The sequence below is a fragment of the Aplysia californica genome, unplaced genomic scaffold, assembly GCF_000002075.1.
Source record: "Aplysia californica isolate F4 #8 unplaced genomic scaffold, AplCal3.0 scaffold00613, whole genome shotgun sequence".
Classification (NCBI taxonomy): Eukaryota; Metazoa; Mollusca; class Gastropoda; order Aplysiida; family Aplysiidae; genus Aplysia; species Aplysia californica.
In genome coordinates, this window is record NW_004797883.1 from 18800 (window position 1) to 38799 (window position 20000).

Below are 20000 nucleotides of genomic sequence, written 5' to 3' on the forward strand. Positions count from 1 at the left end.
CTCCCTCCCGTGAACTTTTTCCCCCACTTCTCTTTCCTTTTGCTGCTCTCACCTCTTGACATGTATTCGTGTTAACATTAATCCGCCCGTTATCCGTCACATGAAACTTTTGTATCTTTTAGGCTGTGAGTTGGGAGAATGGTCTGGATGGTCCGAGTGCTCTGTCACATGTGGACAAGGAATCAAGACAAGAACAAGGTATCCTATGTTTTATCATATCTGGGAAAGTTCCTCACTTGAGTCACCTAAAACTTCCGAACCACTTAACTAACGATTTTGAAAAAAAATTAACGGTAGTTCAAAATCATTTAAAGGGTGCAGAGATATATTTAAGAGTCTGAAGTCACATAGTTGGTATCAAAATGTCAGTTTGATGAATAAAACGCACATTTTTGACAATTGTGTAAGTGAGAGTCAACCTAGAATTCGACAATTGTTGAAATTGCGACTGAAAATAAAAGGAAAAGGTAAAATTCTAGTGTAATGTTCCGTAGACTGTGTTGGTAATGTTAGGTCTCGGAGGGGGAAGTCTGATTATTTGTCAAGACAATATATAATATATTTTCTTCTCGTGCATCGCAGGGAACAAACTGGAATGGGATGTGATGCTGAAAAACTCCTAGAAACAGAAGACTGCATGGAGAATGAATGTCCATGCATATACATGGGTAAAGAATATGCTCCTGATGAAATCATCGATGATGAGTGTAAATACTGGTGAGTGACCTTCTGTGTATTGACATAGTTTAGCTGGCTCATTCTTTACTTCGACGTCACAGTTTTGTCTCTGTCCTTTATATTTTTGTACTATCATACATGATGTTTCCACGGGAATTGTCGACACTGAGACATAGTTGACCCGTTTGTATTATATATTTCTGTTCTGGGGTGAGTCTCCTTAAAGGTTTCAGCTTCATGATTTAGATGGGAATACATAACATTAGGTGTAAGTTTGCTATAAATTCAAGAACCACATGTTGCACTGATTTTCTACAAATTTATATTTTTGTGATTTTGATCAACGTGTTTCAGTGTATTGTGCTATACTGTATATAAGAGAGTGGAAAATGTTTCAGCTACTCTAGGATAAAAAAAGAGTAGGGTCTACGTATAGCAGGATTGTAGTGCCTGCAGTGACAGACAACACAATAAGAGGCAGAACCTGGGCCAGCTTTTGACGTAGGGTTTATCATCTGTTTTTGAGGAAGTGATATGCCTCTTTAATCGTTCTTCTGTAAAAGTCCACCCAGAAATGTGTTCTTAATTGGACAACAATGGTGTCAATAAACTAAAAAAAGCAAAAATTCAATAACGATTAACCAAACTGGCAGAAAAATGCTAGTTTCTTCAATTTCATTATTTTGACGAGCGCCTGATTTCACCACGGTGCCTCACAAAGGAATTTTTCATCTGTGAAACTTTTTTTTTCTGTCCCACTCCACGTGAATTGTTCTGCAAGACGTCAATGTTAAGCTCTTCAACGTCTTTTATTCTCCAGTAAATGTGACTCCGGCAGCATGCAATGTGAACCCAAGAATAACCCAGGTAAGATTGAAACGCCTATTTGGGACAGAGGTATTGCATTGTGTATCTGCATCTAGAATTACCAAAGGTAGCATGGGGCTTTATCAGTCATTGTGGCGTCGGTGGCCTAGTGGTTAGGCTCTCGGACTCACAACCGTAAGGTCGTGGGTTCGAATCCCGTCAGGGGCCCGACGTTGTGTCCTTGGGAAAGGCACTTTACACTTATTTTCCTCACTTCACCCAGGTGGGAATGGGTACCCGGCTATAGACAGCGAAAGATCTTGTCAGTTTGTTAGTGTTTGAGCGCTTAATCGGCTGCTCGCACTGTATGCTTCCCAGGAAGCTGAGAATGTTTCGGAGTGTTCTATGGTCTGCTGGGGTAATAATATAATGTAAAGCGCATAGAGCCTGCAGTTGAGCGGGGATATGCGCTATACAAATGCTATCTATTATTATTATTGTGAGCATTTTCTGTAGGGAAAACCAACATGTTTCTGAGTGCACAGAGTACATACAGTATGTTTCGCAGAGGGGTCTTGTTTGTAGTAGGTCGAGTGATGTGTATGCCAGTATGCAAATATACATAATAATACATAATAATAATGCTAATAATAGTGAGGAGGAAGACTTTTTCCCCTTGTGTTATCGGATATGTCAGAGCGCGTTACTGTCATATAAATTATTTATCAATTTCACTTACTGTACAAGCCATGCTGTATGGGAGGATGTGAGATGGTATTTTGATCACCGTGAATAACTATATTATAATGGTAATATTATAAAGGGGCAGTTGTGCTAATTTAACTTTATGAAATATTATGTCTGTAACAAGACTCATAGCCGTAATCTTCTGTTCCCCTGTATCACAGACACCTGGCAGACAGATGACTGCCAAGAGACCTGCTACTGTGGTGAAAACGGCGAGATGGTTTGCACAAACACATCCAAACCTGAATGTGAAGAAATCCGCAACAACTGCAACAACGTAAGTGGAACTGGATTTACGTGACAAGGGGTAGAGATGTTTTTAGTCTAGTTTTACTTTTCGTAAGAGTTTTACCATGGCACTTGCAGCACAATAAGGTCATATTTTATTATAAGTGCCGAAGATTAGATGTGTAGCAAGAGAGTAATAGACACAAAAAAGAAGGAAGAGAGATCAAGACGATAGATGTTTGATAGCAAAGAAGGAGCAAACCACAGCAGAGCACCCACCAACCACCCAGTTACAGACAGTAAAAAATGTAAAGTCAGCTTGTTAGTGATTGAGTGCATGTAATCTAAAGCTTCCCAGGAAACGGAGAATGTTTCTGAGCTGTATTCTAGGGTGTGCCAGGGGTAACAATAGTTGTAAAAAGCATAGACCATGCTGTAGAGTTTGTATATATTTTTTTTTTCTGGATCGGTCGTGGACTCTACGAGCATGGGCAAGGCAGGGGTGGGTTTTGCTATCAAGTCCAACCTGGTCAACAAGCTGGCAGCTCCCCCTAAGGGAATCAACGATGGCCTGATGACTGCCCCCCTCCCGCTCCCCGAGAAGAGATTCGCCACACTGATCAGCGCTTACGCTTCCTCATATATTTCTATATATATGCGCTATATGAATGCAATCATTACTTGCACCATGTTGCACAGGCAAGTTAATTCTCCTTCAATCTTCCCCCAGGATACACACATGCTTGAGGACAACCCAGACGATCCTTGCTGTCCTAAGTGCGTGCCAAGGATGAAGCCTTGCGAGGACAAAGTTGTGGGATCCACCAAACTCAACTACACAAGCACCAACAGCGGACTCTGTATCTCAGAGGATATTGAAATCAAGGTGAGTGCGCTTTCTTTATTATGCATCATGTAGAAACAACGAACAATCCAGCAGAATTCATATTTTGTAAGCCATTTATGAGCCATAGGTAGGACTTATGTATTGAAATTCAATCTTGGTCAAGAGGAAATACAGTCTTGCATGCACTTAAATAATTATTAAATAACTTGTATAGAAAAACACACACATAGCAAAATACACATATAACGAACATGCACACAGCAAACAGACATTCAGCTCCCAATTTTTTTTTATATACATGTATTTCGTCTGTAGGTACAAAGCAAAATCTGTCATCTTACTGTTTGTCTTTATGAGAGCTGTGTTTGCTTGTGGGTGTTCATGAATGTTAGGAGGGTTTGAGCTGTCGAGTGTAATGTGTAATCTACTGCAAGTCAGCCCAATAACGACCCTATGTTATCAACTGTACCTCTGAATGTGAACAGAAACACAAGGAACAATATACACAGGAGCACCAGCCAACGACCCACGGTGCAGAGAGTATGAATACGTTTTTATTATGATGAAGGAGAATGCTTCACTATAACTATAACCTTCCCCGTCACCTATCCTGTAGACTGGATGTCCGTCGGGGCTTTTGAAGATTTGGCCACCAGCTTCCTCCACTCTTTCCGGTCTTCAGCTTCTCTGAGCATGTCTTTGAATTCCAGGCCTGTCCATTCCTTGATGTTGTCCTCCCAACTCTTTTTCGGTCTGCCTCTGCTCCTCTTTCCCTGGTCGCTGCCTTGCAGGATGATCTTGGCAAGGCCGGATGAACGGGTGATGTGTCCATACCAATGCTGTTTGCGTTTCCTTCACTAAATTTGTTTCTTATTTCCTTTTTCTAGGTCTGTGAAGGCTCTTGTGGCTTCAGCAGCTCCGGTGGCAACTACTTTGCAAGTTATTCACAAGATCCTATCAAACCTCCTGCCTTTGACATGAACACCTACTCCGACTGTAAATGTTGCAATGCTAACCTGGTCGTCAAGGAAGTCAGCTTCAACTGTGCCGATGAGTCCGTCACTAAGATCAGTGTGACAAGCATCGGTTCCTGTAGCTGTATGCAGTGCACATAAGGTGAGTGAAGAAACAGTTTCAGAATTGAGAGCTTTAGTTTTAGTAAGCGCTTTACGGCACATTGCAACTTGCAACACAATAAGGTCATATAAGTGCCGGAGATTAGAGGTGTTACAAGAGAGTAACAGACACAAAAAAGAAGGAGGGGAGATAGAGACGATAGATTTTTTAAAGGAAAGAAGGAGATAACAGCACCACAACACCCGCCAACCACTCATAATCTAGAGCTGAAGAAACTCGATATGAATGTCTTTTTACAGTGATTGAGTAATTGAGTTGAAATTATCGTATTATTGTACTGCATACCTTCAAAAGAGAAAAATATAACACCCCTCTTAAGTATAATTATGCTTTGTTTGAGTCAAAAAAAGTAACACATCGACACAATAATGGTCATTTAGTGCTGGGAAAAAGTTAGACAGACAGACAGACAGAAACAAAAGAGGGAAAGTAAAGAAATAGAACCTACCACTACCAGTGGCACCCTCTAACCACCTGCTATAATTATGCTGTGCAAAGTAAGCCAAGGACTTTGAGACTTTGGGGAATCAAATAACTTAATGATTTATTATCTGGAAAGAAAAAACAAGTACAAAAACTTGAACTTTGTTGGAGAGGAACGATGTAGCCTCCCAATACTTCTTTCTCCAGTTCTGCTGTTCAGTTTCCCCCGTTTCCCCCTTTGTGAAAAGGTTAATATTATATGGAAAGTGGGCTATACATTTCCTTCCAAGTTCAAAGTTTGCCCTAAAGACTCATGCGTTGACTGTACAGTTGTAATAATAGTCACCCGACAGACACTCAGCTGAATAGCATCAAAGATCGTACATAACACAAGTAGGGTAACTCTGTTGGCAAAGCGGGCGCTTTTTCGAAGAGGGTGCCTCTGGATTTTGGAGACACCCATTTTAACTGGCTCAAAGAGAGGAGTGAACCATCTTGTTATACAGAATCTTTGATAGCATCTTTCAATTTTGAACTTTCAAGGCTACTTTCATTACCAGTTCTGTAAAGTGCAAGATTCGACGAGGCAATGCACACACAGCGTGCAAATAGTTCTTCGTTTCTCTTCCTAAGTAACTAATTCAACATAAAATCTCCCATGGATGACTGATACATGGCAAACACTTGTTACCTCCCCAGATGCAAGCCGCACCTACACCGAGGAGACGCACTAATGGATGAACGAAAGACTGACCGCACATTTGAAGACTATAATATATAATGTTATGTGCGAATAAATAAAGTTATATGAATTAAATGCTGCCTTTTATATTTTTCTTTTGTGAGTACAGTATGTGTCTGTTTTTTTAGTTTTAGTTTTAGTAAGAATTTTACGGCACTTGCAACACAATAAGGTCATATACGTGCTGAAGATTAGAGGTGTTGTAAGGGAGTTACAAACACAAAAAGAAGGAGGAGAGATCAGGACGATAGATGTTTGACAGGAAAGAAGGAGCAAACCACACCAGAGCAGTGGCCAACCACCCATTAGGTTTTTTTTTGGTCCCTTTCTTTGGTTGAAAGCATGTTCTTCCCACCCACAGAGAGGTACTTAGTAGAACAGCATCTACTTGCCCATGAGAGGGAAAAGACATTTTTATCCAAAAAGACTCCTCTCCTTATGGGCTTTGAATCAAAGCATTCGGTGCTGATGGAGTTTTGAACAACTCTTGTCTTGGCAACTGCTTACATTATTGGATGTCGTATATAGTTTTTGCAAAATAGTAAAAGTTTTGCCGTACTTCCAACACAATTTGGTTCTCTACGGGTTGAAGATTAGAAGTGTTACTACTACTACATGAGGAGGGTAACACTCGCAGAAATAGGAGGAGAAATAGCGAGCTCAGAAAAGCTTATGCGGTCATGAGGGCGGTAAAACTCTTACCAAATGAATGGGTATTTAATAGGGAAGAAGGAGCAAACACACTGTTGTCACTTGAACATAAACCAAAGGTTAACACTAACCTTCTGTCTGCCTGCGCCCACAACAGGGGTTAGCCAAACCTGTTCCTCTCCGGAGGGTGATCCTTTCCTCAGCGATGGAGCCCAGATGCGTTGGAATCTCACACGCAACACAGAAATAAACCGAGGCTCTAACTCCAACTTCTAACTAGCCTTTTCTCCACCCGTACTCTCAGCAGGCCTCATCTGCCTTGCTACAGCTCTCCCCTCTAAAGTCTAACCTGTAGTAATCCAGACTGCTTTTATACACTTGCACCAAATAATACAACTGAACTGTTGTTACTTGGAACATAAAACAAAGATTTTACACTACTAACCTTCTGTCACATGCCACTATAACAGGATTAAGCCAAACCTGTTCCTCTGCTCTGTGTTGTGATTCCTTCCGCAGCTTTGGGGCCCCGATGTGTTGGATTGGAATCTCACACTTCACGCACAACTGAACCGAGGCTCTAACTAGCCTTTTTCACAATCTATACTATCAGCAGGCCTCCTCTGCCTTGATACAACTCTCTCCTCTGCAACTCCCACCAGTAGTAACTCAGACTTTTATCAACTTGCAAACAATACAACTGAACACAGACCCACACCTGCCAGGGGGGAAAGGATGGCCCAGGACAGAGATAAATGGAAGGAGGTTGTATGTGGCCTATACCCTACCAGGGGTGAAAAGTACTGATGATGATGAGAATCCCCCCATGTGTGACAATCTTAAACATGACACCAGGATGTGACTGCAGCCGTTTCTGAGGAATACGGTATTTGTGGTAAAAAGAGAACAAGCTGAATTAGATAAAAACAGACAAAAAGAAAAATGGAAAAGTTCTGCCATTTCCCCCTACACTCTTTATTTGATTTCCTCCTTTTTCAAGCTTTCCACTTTCAGGGTTGCTGTTGGCCTTATTACAGGGCTCCTACCATGAACTCCCCACCAAATTCAAGGAGAACTTTAAAAAATTCAAGGAGATTTAGTCAAGAAATTCATGCCGTTTTCAACAGCACACTCACACCCTGAAAGCCTACATGTATTTCCGATAGGCCTAGATTTACGCTTGTCCAACAGGAATCATAGTTTCGATTGTCCGACAGAAATTTTGTTCATGTCCGATCCTGTGAAATTCAAAAAGTTTTCAAGGAGGTTTCTCAAATTCAAGGAGTTTTTTCAAGGAGATTTCTTCTTGAACTTGAATGCAAATTCAAGAGGCTTTCAAGGACTCCTTGAATTCAATGAGGCCGCAGGAGCCCTGCTATTAGCTCTCTCCCATGAGAACACCACATCGCAAAGCCAATAGCTAAGAACACGTCACTCAACAAATAACAAAAAGAGTAATTGTTTCTATTTGGTTTAATATACAAAAACAAGAAGGCCTCATATTTTTACAGAGCATAGATCTTGTGTCATACAGATTTGAAATTGGGGAAAGATTTCATGAATATTAATTAAAATAATCAAATATTAGCTACCATATCACAAGTCAGGAAACTGCAGCAAACAATATCAAAGCGTAACAGAAAAAGCAAATTGGGGAAACCGATTTTTCCAGAAGTATTAATGTTTCTTTATCAGATTCATCCTTTTAAAAAAGAAAAAATAACACTAAATCTTCAAGACTTCACTCTCAAGAAAGATGTTGTATTTTTTTCCTTCAACAAAACATTGTCCCTGACATCTGCAAAAAAACATTCAAAAGAGGATTGCTTCTCTAAACAACCAATTGAATTTGGAACAGCACTTCCGTGATTCTAAGCGATACAACTGAACCCTTTATACTGGGCAGTGAGTGAGGGAGGTGACCCACGCCTGACAACAAAGGCAGTGATAGAAAAGTTCTGTAAGAAAAGTCATACCAGCACACTGCAAGATTTTGCCTGTCCTCAAAGGGCTGACAAATAGACGAACAATCCTACCTTTTGCACAATCTGTTTTTGGTACTTAATAAAGTGAATGATGCACTCAAAGTCAAATAAAGAATGTTACATGACCGTACCAGAAACTGCATGAAAGTCTAACATGCAAACTTGTTAAAGAAGAGAGAGTATGTGTCAAGACAAAGAGAGAATATGTGTCGAGACAAAGAGAGAATATGTGTCAAGACACGGCAGAGTTAGGCGCTCGTCAGTTTTTGGAGTTGCGGAGTAATTGGTATCATCTTAAAGCATGTTCATTTGCCTTGTTTTAAGTGAAAAGAATACTCATCTATCATCAATAGCTGTCGAGATATTTGCGATTGAAGGAGGTGGGAGTAGCCTGGTTTCAGAAGTAAAATTAGCTAGAGAATGGCTGCCAAATTTTGGAGACTTCCTAAGCTTGAGAGTACTTACAAACTGAAAATTAACATTTCTGTGCTTTAAATCAACATGTTTCAATAAAATCCAAACAGAAATGTGGTTTTAAATGGACCTTAAATGTGCTGAGTCACAAAACAAAAATTCGATAAAAATCGTCAAACGACAGAAAAATGCCAGTTTCTTCGATTTCATTATTTTGACGAACGACAGAATTTACCACGATGCTTCACATATGAAGACAACAGGGACAAAACGTGTGAACATATTTCCACTCTTTTGCTTTCTAAATCAAACTGCACTTTCCACTTTCTAAATTACAATAAGATTTTCACTTTCTTTTTCAATTCTAAAAAATGTTGAAACAACAACAATAACAAAACTTTTCGCAGTATACAGTTAACACCTTGACATCATATGTAGGGAAAATTACAAAGAAACAGGATGGTAAACATCGCCAATCGTCGACATGAGGCGGCAAAGTGTTAAACTATATCTTAGGTTTCGCAGCCAAATGAAATAAACCAAAATAAAAATCAAGAGCAGAAATTCATCCAAAATACAGGAACCTGAACTTGGGATCTTTTTTTACGAACGATGATGACTATGGTTAGCAAACTTCTTTGCAGTTCTACTGGAAGGATTGAATGATTGAATGGAATGTACAGAAATACAAACAATACCAACAAAGACCGAATGCAATTCAGATTCAGACTAAATTCAACCTAGAGGAACCAAAAACTACCAAAGTCTCGTAACAGTTACAATTTGAGGCACAAAAGCCGAGTGGAGCAGGCAACTAAAGTGAACCTTATACCTGACTTTTTAAAAATTACTCCCACCAGAGAGAAAATGTCATAGATGAAGATGATTAGATTAAAAAATCAGACACAACTGAGTCTCATTAAAATGCTGTTTCAAAACTGAAGTCTGTATATTTACAGAATTTCAAAAACAAGAAAAAAAGCGCATAATCTATTGGCATTCAAGATATTGTGCAGTCATCGTAGCTGAAAAAGGGGAGGTGGATTACGCAGCGGACTTTGTCGTTTTTAAGTTGAAGCCTCCTCCGGTAAATCTTGGAGCGTCGGTTCTCTGTGGCATGATCTGAGGGGCGCCCGCCTGAGCAAAGGCTCTGTCTCGTTCCCTGGAGGAAATACACAAAATGGAAAAGAAATAAAAATTAGGACTCAATTTCTTTCAAATTAAACATGTCACTCGCCACCAGAGCATGAGAACCCTTTGGCCACATTCTCTCAACCTCCTATGTATAATTTAAAAATGGCTATATATATATATATATATATTACACATTCTCTCAACCTGCTATGTAGATATAATGGTAGTACATACACATTCTCTAAACATACAGTGTATATTTAAATAATGGCTGTATATACACTCTTTGAACCTGCTACGTAGATATAATGGATAAATATACACATTCTCTAAACCTACTGTTTAGATTTAAATAATGGCTGTATATACACATTCTCCGAACCTGCTATGTACATAAAATGGCCTCGTACACATACTCTCGCTTTCAAAGAGTTACCATTACCAGTACTTATATTTCCTGGCTCACATCTAATTTTTCAGTTGCGTATAGTCCAGAGCTACAAATACATAAATATATATATATATATACTAGCTGGGCCCCCTTTCGATGAAAGGAATGATCGGTGCACTAACGTCAGCCGAAAGTCATTGGATGGTATTTACATTCTACTGGAATGGAGCAATAAATCTTGAGAGATGTAAAAATTAGAAGGTTTAGATCTATACTCTCAAAACAGTGCGCACGGTTAGTGAACGGAAACCTCCTTTTCTAAAATTACAGAGACAGAAGCGTCGGCCTACAAAAGCGATCGGCGAAATAAAGAAATTTAGTTTTTCGCAACAAAACTGTTTCAAAACTGAAAAAACGAAGGGCGTCATGATCTGGAGAATATTTTAAAGAATCCTTTGGCCGAAACCGGATGTCGATCGATGCAGCCATCAAAGAGCCTTTTGAATAGCAGAATTCGGCCACCACAAATAGATAATAGATATATATGTATAAAAAGTGTTCAAAGAAACAACCCCATGATTGAAAAAAATGTAGAATAGCTCAACAAGAAAAGAATCTTTCCTTCTTTTACCAAGAAAATGTTTCCAACACTTTAGAGTTACAAGCACCATTCAGAGCTTTGTTTGGTTGTTTCTTTCTTTTCTCCACTCCTTTCTTAAAGCAAGTGACTGCTATAACATGGCAGGAAAAATAAGAAAAACAGTTAATATTTTCTTCTTCTTTTTTTGTAAGTGTTTTACGACGCTCGCAACTGTACAAAGTCATATAAGCGTACTATACTCTTCAAAAGTTGTCAACACAAAGCACATTGAATTGAAAAGAACTTTGTTGTTAGCACATTACACTGTAACCCGCCCAGGACCGACCGGGAATTTCCTTACACGCTCCACCCTGACCCGCCTGGAACCGCCCACCACGACCTAGCGTCTTTAGAAACAAAGTCTCACCTTGGGGCCAAAATTTTGATTTGCATAGTTATGCAAAAAGTTTCTTCTTTCGTTTGATACCAAAACAACATTTTTCAGGCCAGTAGTTTTAGTATTAGAGCCGATCGAAGTGTGATCGGGTTTCCGACACTTCGAAGGTGTCTCGACTTGTTGAAAAGCGACACAATTGAGTTCGAAAAAAGGAAATAACGATGGATTCGCAGCATATGACAGATCAGATGACTCAGATTTTAATGAAAATGATGTAGCAAGAGTTTGGGGCGATTCACGTAGAAAATCTAGAATTTAGATCTAGGGCCTGACCGCGAAGATAAGAGTGAGAGTGAGAGTGACGGGTCGGACACCCCGATTGAACAAAAGTTAGAACATTTCCAACAGTTTGCGCATACATAAAGTTATATTTTTCTGAAACTACATTCATTTTTCGTTTTAGCTTTCATTTTTTCAGGATTTTTGGAACTTGTTTAGTATTTTTTAAATGTGTTTTTTAAAGGCTTGTATTCACGGGAGGTGGGTTCCTTCCCCTTGCTTAGGATCTAACAATGGACTTCCCGTCCAGACTCTTAGGGTGTAATGTGTTAAAAAACTTTCCAAGAGTTCAGAGCAAGTTCCACTTACTTGACTTGTTGCTCTTTCTTCTTCTGCATGAAGTATTTCTTCTTGACCTCCTGTAGTTCTCGGGCGATCCTCTCTATCTCATACTTGTATTCAGAAACCTGTGACTCGTACATGTTGAGCTCTGAAGCCATGCCCTAGAAAAAGATGAAAATAACATTGCCATATAAGGAGTTGGGAGGACAACATCAAGGAATGGACAGGCCTGGAACTCAAAGACACGCTCAGGAAAACTGAAAACCGGAAGGAGTGGAGGAAGCTGGTGGCCAAATCTTCAAAAGCGTCCCGACAGACATCCAGTCTACGGGATAGGATGCCAGGATATTTCAAGCGAAATGCTAGAAAGCTACAACGATGCTGAAAGTAACAATTAGGTCAAATTGGCATTTAGAACCCCAGAAAAAAAATCAAACCCTGAGAATCTTTAGTTTTAATAAGTGTTTTACGGTACTTGCAACACAAAAAGGTGATAGAAATGCCAAAGATTAGAGGTGTTACAAGAGAGTAACAAACACAAAAAAGAAGGAGGGGAGATAAAGACGATAGACATTTCGTAGGAAAGAAGAAGCAAACCACACCAGAGCACCCGCCAACCACCCTCACTGAGAATCTTATCACTGCATGCAAACAAGAAGCTGAGTAGAGAAGGTAATATCGTCTCCGGTAGTCCGAGTAAACAGACAAAAGCTGAGTAGAGAAGGCAATATCGTCTCCGGTAGTCCGAGTAAACAGACAAAAGCTGAGTAGAGAAGGCAATATCGTCTCCGGTAGTCCGAGTAAACAGACAAAAGCTGAGTAGAGAAGGCACTATGGTCTCCGGTAGTCCGAGTAATGAGACAAAAGCTGAGTAGAGAAGGCAATATCGTCTCCGGTAGTCCGAGTAAACAGACAAAAGCTGAGTAGAGAAGGCAATATCGCCTCCGGTAGTCCGAGTAAACAGACAAAAGCTGAGTAGAGAAGGCAATATCGCCTCCGGTAGTCCGAGTAAACAGACAAAAGCTGAGTAGAGAAGGCAATATCGCCTCCGGTAGTCCGAGTAAACAGACAAAAGGGCAACAATATCAACAGCAGTGGCGGGAAAAGCGTTGAAAAGCAGCCGGTTTCCAATAAAACAACGAAGCAACACCAGTTTCCTTTGATTAATCTTGGCAGGTCAAAGGTTGCTGCTAAATAGCAAATGCAATTAAACGTAACATTATGTTAATAAGAAGCTCCGTTACAAACATAATTAACATATACATTCCCTCTCAGGTCTGCTAGGGTAATAGTATAGATTGTGAAGCGCATAGAGCCTGCTGTTGAGCGGGGATTTGCGCTGTACAAATGCTATCTATTATTACTATTACTAACCAGTAACAGACAAAACACTGACAGGTTACCTTCATCTGTTTCGTCTTTTCTTTCAGAGTTTGCTGGTAGATGGTCAACTGTTCGGCCACTTCGGGTCCCGGCTGTCTCGCTAGGATATGTTTCAGTTCTAGGTACAGTTTTTCCTTCTCTTGAATGAGAAGCTCCTTCTCAACCACCTCTTCCGTCTTTTGTATCAGCCTCTTCTGAAGGGTGTGGATCTTTTGAATCATCTCGTAGGTGGACGGATCACTTCCCTACAACACAGACAATTTCTATTTTGAGCATAATTGGTCGCTTTTAAGCACAAGAAGGCTATCTAAAAAAAATGTTATTTTGAGAAAATCGTAGGTAAAGTTTTTGCCCCTTGTTCAGTTTCTTTAAAAGACAAGGAGAATTTTCTCTGTAACCAAACAAATAAACACACCAATGAAACCAAACTTCTCTTATAAGTAAGGCAATGCCCACTTTTGGTGTAGGTCAAGATTTCTGGAAACCCTCGAAATCTGGGTTAGCCTGAAAGTGACAATTTACCACAGCAGTTTTCCAAATGAAAGCATGACTGTCCGGTAGGAAAGAACACACAGCTTATTTTCTTCTTTAGTTTTTAGTTTTAGTAAGTGTTATACGGCACTTGCAGCCCAATAAGGTCATATAAGTGCCGAAGGTTAGAGGCGTTTCAACAGAGTAACAAACAAATAAAAGAAGGAGGGGAGATAAGGATGATAGATGTTTGATAGGAAAGAAGGAGCAAACCACACCAGAGCACCTGCAAACCACCCATCTTATTTTCCTCTGACATACAACATTTTTAGTAAGGGTTTAGTTCAATCCCATTCTCATTTCAGACGACATACACTACTCACGGGACCTCATACAACATTTAAAACAGATTTCTGGTTGTAGAATTAGATTGGCACACTCTTTAACTAAAAATAAAACTATCACTGTGCTGCTTAGACAAAATACTAACAACTTCTCAACCTTTTCGAATTAAAAAATTTGAAACATTTCTTAACTCACTCAGTGCTACAGACGAGAATACTTGCGAAACCTGGGCCCCATCCTCATATTAGCGACCAGTATTCTCGCATTCTGCCTCGTTATCTTTGTGGAAAGAATTACTCTATCTGATCCATACAAAGTTATTAATAGATCTAATCGTGATGCGTTGTGGGAAAGGTCAAGGAGACATTTTTTCTGTTCCAATAGCCTTTGAGCCCACTAGTTCTGATCAATTTCCCCGGGAAAACCTAATTTCATGCTGCCATAGCAAAACTGCCTTTGTCAAGTTTACTTGGGAAAAAGCACAAATTCTTGAATTATGTTTTAGGGGAATCTAAGAATTGAAAATTCAATAATTATAAGAAAAATCTTATTTGTTTGCCCGTTGTAGTCCATCACCCACTTCTGGGCTGAAGTATCAAAGAAAAACTAAATCAGAATCGCACTAAAGTTCTCACAATTTGTCACATTTTGTGTCTCTAAATGTTTTACAAGCTGGAGTAGGCCATTTTGCTTTTTAAAAATGATTCCCCCCCCCCCCCCCCCCCCCCCCGCAGGGCAGTGCCACAGACTGAAGTGTCTTTAGGCCATTCCCAAAGTGGGGGAAATTATATTAACATGTTCTTATGCACAGTAGAGGGGAGTTCACTGCTGGAGCACTCAGCATTGATTGAGTCAACACTGGAAATATTTCTTATAAAACTGTCTCATCACAAGTGCTTCTGCTTGTAAGTTGACCGTGGCAACGACCGCACAGGGCTTGTGAATGGATCAGTCCCTCTACTCTCCGACAGCTGTCGAGTAATTCAGGCTAGTATTTTGTCCTAACAATAATATTCACATCATTTAGTTGTAGTCTGGGAGAAGAGACAACTGATATTTGTTTCACTTCTGAAGTCTTAACGTGAAAAACCAACAAGTAGAAACCTTTAAGATATCTTACATCCTTTAAGAACATACTATTTCTTCACTAAGTACATTTTTTTTCTAATTTTCAAACAATAAAAAACTCAGTCTAGTCAGAACTCTGAAAAAAGAGGAAATGACAAAAGCTTTTCACCATTTTAGGCACAAAATGTAACAAGAACGAGCAAGCTGAAGACATCATCTTCAACAACAATATTACATTCTGACATTAGGAAAATTGCTTTGCCTACTTTGAATCACGGGCCATACACCAACTTGGAATACTTCGATCTATGGCACTTTTGTTACTTTTGGTTTTGAAAAAGACAGGTTGCGTAAGGTACTCCAAAACTATCTTAGCAAATTTATAATAATTTTACCGTATTTGAGTAAATTATGTCATCACTCAATGCATTTACGATAACCCATACATCGTACTTTGGGTCTACAAACGACAACTGCCAATTCCTCCTTCCGTTCATCTTTCCTCTTCTGCCCTAGGACGTACTCACCTCCAGTTTCCTCCATCTGTGAATATTCATCGGGTTCTCCAGCTCTTCCTCCAAAGCCTTGCATCTTGTTCGCTCTCTCAGTAGCTCTCTTTGGATGTGGTACACTTCTCTCCTGATGGTACAAGACAAAAAAAAGCCCACCAAAATAATGAGTTTCAGGTAAGAGAATCAGATTAAAGTCCAAATAAAATAAAATAAAGTTGTCAAAGCATAACAGACAAACGAAGCCAGAACTATGACTACTGGAAACCTGCAATGATCAATTGATGTCAGAGGTTTTTAGTTTAGTTTAAGTAGGGTTTTTCGGTGCTTGCAACTGCATAAGGTCACATGAGAGCCAAGGGATGGATGTCAACAGAGAAGTCCAAACAGGGAAACAGGCTTACCCTGCTCATCTCTCTAGCTTCAGAAGCACAAAGTCTGCTTCGACTATCAAGGCACTCCGGAAATAGCGGGTCACAAGAGAGTGACAAACATACAAAAGAAGTAGAGGAAAAAACGACGGTAGTAAGGATGAGGAAAGAAAAAGAAGCAGTTCCCCCAATGTTGTTCCGGCACAGCATGAGCATGACATTGATAAATCAGCCCATTTACAATTCTACTGTGCATAAGATCATGTTAATATCCCCCCTTTGGGAATGGCCAAAAGACACTTCAGTCAGTGGCACAGCCCTGAGGGGGCAAGGGATTTATGGCCAATGTGTGATTTTATTAAAAATGGAGAGACCTAAAGTTTTTCTGTGGACTTGGGCGTTACATTGTTGTTTAGTTTTCTTAAGAGTTTTAGGGCACTTGCAACACAATAAGGTCATATAAGGGCCGAAGATTAGGGGTGTCACAAGAGAGTAACAAACACAAAAAAGAAGGAGTAGAGTTAAGAACGATAGATGTTTCATAGGAAAGAAGAAGCAGAAAACCACACCAGAGCACCCGCCAACCACCCACTACAAGAGAGTAACAAACACAAAAAATGTGGAGGGGAGATAAGGACGATAGACGTTTCATAGGAAAGAAGAAGCAAACCACCCCACAGCACCCACCAACCCCCCCACATTACATCGTTGGGTACACTATTGTACTGTCAACCTACCTGAGGTCCTCCACATTGGCAACACTCTTCTGTAAGATGGTCTTTTCTCTCCTCAATTTCTTGATCTCCAGTTTGAGAACCCTGATGTCCTCCAGCCTCTGGTTGTACTGTACCTCCCCTTTGTTCAGAACCGACTGCTGAATCTTGATCTTCTCGTACAGGAGAGCCAGTTCGTCGTTACGCCGCACCAGCTGTGTACCTAGGATGTCTCTCTCGCTGATCACCTGAGATGTTGTTGAAGAGAGGAAAGTCTTTTGTTTGAGTAAGAGTTTTACGGCACTTGCAACACAATAAGGTCATATAAGTGCCGAAGATTAGAGGTGTTACAAGAGAGTAACTAACACAAAAAAAGAAGGAGAGACAAGGAGGAGAGACAAGGACGATAGATGTTTGATAGGAAAGAAGGAGCAAACCACACAGTGAGAGTTTTATAGCACTTGCAACACAATAAGGTCATATAAATGCTGAAGATTAAAGGTGTTATAAGAGAGCAACAAAAAAGGAGGGGAGATAAAGAGGATAGATGTTTGAAAGGAGAGAAGCAAACCACACCAGAGCACCCGCCAACCACCCACAAAGAGGAAGACATGACCATCTGGTAGGGGACAATATTGCACTTATTTCCTTCCGACAAACTACATTCAAAGCATATTTCTGGTTGAAATTAGATATTATCCTACTGACAAGTGTGTTTCTTTGAGAAAGAGAGAGAGAGAGAGAGAGAGAGAGAGAGAGAGAGAGAGAGAGAGAGAGAGAGAGAGAGAGAGAGAGAGAGAGACAGAGACAGACACAGACACAGATACAGACAGAGACAGAGAGACAGAGAGACAGACAGACAGACAGACAGACAGACAGACAGACAGACAGACAGACAGACAGACAGACAGACAGACAGACAGACAGACAGACAGACAGACAGACAGACAGACAGACAGACAGATAAGCCCCTCACCTGATCCAGCTCTTTCTTCTGCCTCACTCTCTCAGCGTCTGCCTCGGCAATGATCTTGAGAAGCTTCCTCTCCTCTGCCTCTTGAGCCTCAATGTAAGCCTTGCTCTCTGCTGCCTGCTGCTTCATCTTCTGCAGCTCCGCCTGTCGGGGGATACCACACAACATTACACACAGCGTGAGTTTAATACACAAAGCTACACACATACAGAAAGTTTAACACACAAAGATACACACGTACAGAAAGTTTAACACACAACGCTACACACATACAGAAAGTTTAACACACAATGCTACACACATACAGAAAGTTTAACACACAATGCTACACACATACAGAAAGTTTAACACACAACGCGACACATATACCACACAACATTACACACATACAGAAAGTTCAACACACAAAGCTTCACTCATACAGCGAGTTTAACACACAATGCTAAACACACACAGCGAGTTCAACACACAGCGCTACACATACACCACACAAAGTTACACACAGCGAGTTTAAACACAAAGATACACATACAGCAAGTTCAAACACACAAAGATACACACATACAAAAAGTTTTACACACACAGAGACAATTTAACACACAAAGCGAGACATACAAAAAGTTTTACACACACACAGAAAATCTGACACACAAAGCGAGACATACAAAAAGTTTTACACACACACAGACAATTTAACACACAAAGCGAGACATACAAAAAGTTTTACACACACACAGAAAATTTAACACACAAAGCGAGACATACAAAAAGTTTTACACACACAGAGAAAATTTAACACACAAAGCGAGACATACAAAAAGTTTTACACACACACAGAAAATTCAACACACAAAGCGAGACATACAGCAAGTTTTACACACATACAGAAAGTTCAACACACAACGCTACACATATACAGAAAGTCTTACACACAAAGCTACACATGCAGAAAGTTTAACATTCAAAATTAGGTGGGGGAGGGTTGGGGGAAGGGGTTGGCAAGTGTTTTACGGCGCTCACAACTACATAAGGTCATAAGAGCGTGCGAGACACATGAAACACTTTTAGTTTGATAGATAAAATTAGAACTGAATTTACTTCAACAAAGAATTATTCTGTACCCACAAAAACCATCTCTTTTCTTCTTGCCAACATTAATGAAAGCATCATACCAGGCATGACAAAACAAAGGTACACACATACAGAAAGTTTGACACACAAAGTTACTCACATACAGGAAGTTTGACACACAAAGTTACACACATACAGAAAGTTTGACACACCAAGTTACACACACACACACAAACAGAAAGTTTGACACACAAAGTTACACACAAACAGAAAATTTGACACACAAAGTTACACACATACAGAAAGTTTGACACACAAAGTTACACACATACAGAAAGTTTGACACACAAAGTTACAAACAAACAGAAAGTTTGACACACAAAGTTACACACATACAGAAAGTTTGACACACCAAGTTACACACATACAGAAAATTTGACACACCAAGTTACACACATACAGAAAATTTGACACACCAAGTTACACACATACAGAAAATTTGACACACCAAGTTACACACATACAGAAAATTTGACACACCAAGTTACACACAAACAGAAAATTTGACACACCAAGTTACACACATACAGAAAATTTGACACACCAAGTTACACACGTACAGAAAGTTTGACACACCAAGTTACACACAAACAGAAAGTTTGACACACAAAGTTACACACATACAGAAAATTTGACACACCAAGTTACACACAAACAGAAAATTTGACACACCAAGTTACACACATACAGAAAATTTGACACACCAAGTTACACACGTACAGAAAGTTTGACACACCAAGTTACACACAAACAGAAAGTTTGACACACAAAGTTACACACAAACAGAAAGTGAAATGAAGACAGGGGAAAAAAAGATTCGTCACAAACCGAAAATCGCAAGGGTACCAATGTTGAACGCTTGGTAACTCATAACTGTATTTCTGTCCAACTGTTGGTTGATTATTGCGGTTAGATTTCCCATTCAACAACACTTAACAATCAACCACCAGTCAAACAAATATGAAGTTATGAGTCCACAAGCTTTTAAAATTGGCACCCTCCCAATTTCCAGTTTTTGACTATGCCGGTTTTCCCCGTGTGCTCTTCAAATACAACAGCACTTGTAAAAGATACATTACTTTAAGGGTCTCTTTCTCTTTGTCCACTCGCTGGTGCTCGAGCACTTCTTTGACCAGGGCGGCTTCCTTCGACTGGATCTCTTCTTTGAGCTGGTCGATCTGATGATTCATGATTCTCAGTTTCCTCTTCATCTCTGTGATCTCATCCTGTGCAAGAAAAGCAACATTTTAAAGG

At 40.0% G+C, this 20000-nt stretch overlaps 2 protein-coding genes across 2 annotated transcripts in view; one reads left to right on the forward strand and one right to left on the reverse strand.

Annotated features, from left to right (window-relative positions):
• LOC101852722 (SCO-spondin) overlaps positions 1-5684 on the forward strand; it is a gene marked incomplete at its 5' end in the record, with an annotated part of 11986 nt that extends 6302 nt beyond the window's left edge. Inside the window, 7 exon segments of the mRNA XM_005107568.2 lie at positions 123-198; positions 583-717; positions 1499-1545; positions 2394-2509; positions 3191-3346; positions 4195-4423; positions 5567-5684. Of these exon segments, the coding sequence (XP_005107625.1) occupies positions 123-198; positions 583-717; positions 1499-1545; positions 2394-2509; positions 3191-3346; positions 4195-4422 (758 nt within the window). The 3' untranslated portion in view covers position 4423; positions 5567-5684.
• A 3187-nt stretch (positions 5685-8871) lies between these two features.
• The window catches only part of LOC101852955 (cilia- and flagella-associated protein 58), a 28068-nt gene continuing 16939 nt past the window's right edge, over positions 8872-20000 (reverse strand). Inside the window, exons 12-18 of the mRNA XM_005107569.3 lie at positions 19826-19972; positions 17619-17759; positions 16667-16890; positions 15577-15688; positions 13186-13410; positions 11810-11943; positions 8872-9821 (exon numbers count right to left, since the gene is read on the reverse strand). Of these exons, the coding sequence (XP_005107626.1) occupies positions 9704-9821; positions 11810-11943; positions 13186-13410; positions 15577-15688; positions 16667-16890; positions 17619-17759; positions 19826-19972 (1101 nt within the window). The 3' untranslated portion in view covers positions 8872-9703. The remainder of the gene's footprint in view (positions 9822-11809; positions 11944-13185; positions 13411-15576; positions 15689-16666; positions 16891-17618; positions 17760-19825; positions 19973-20000) is intronic.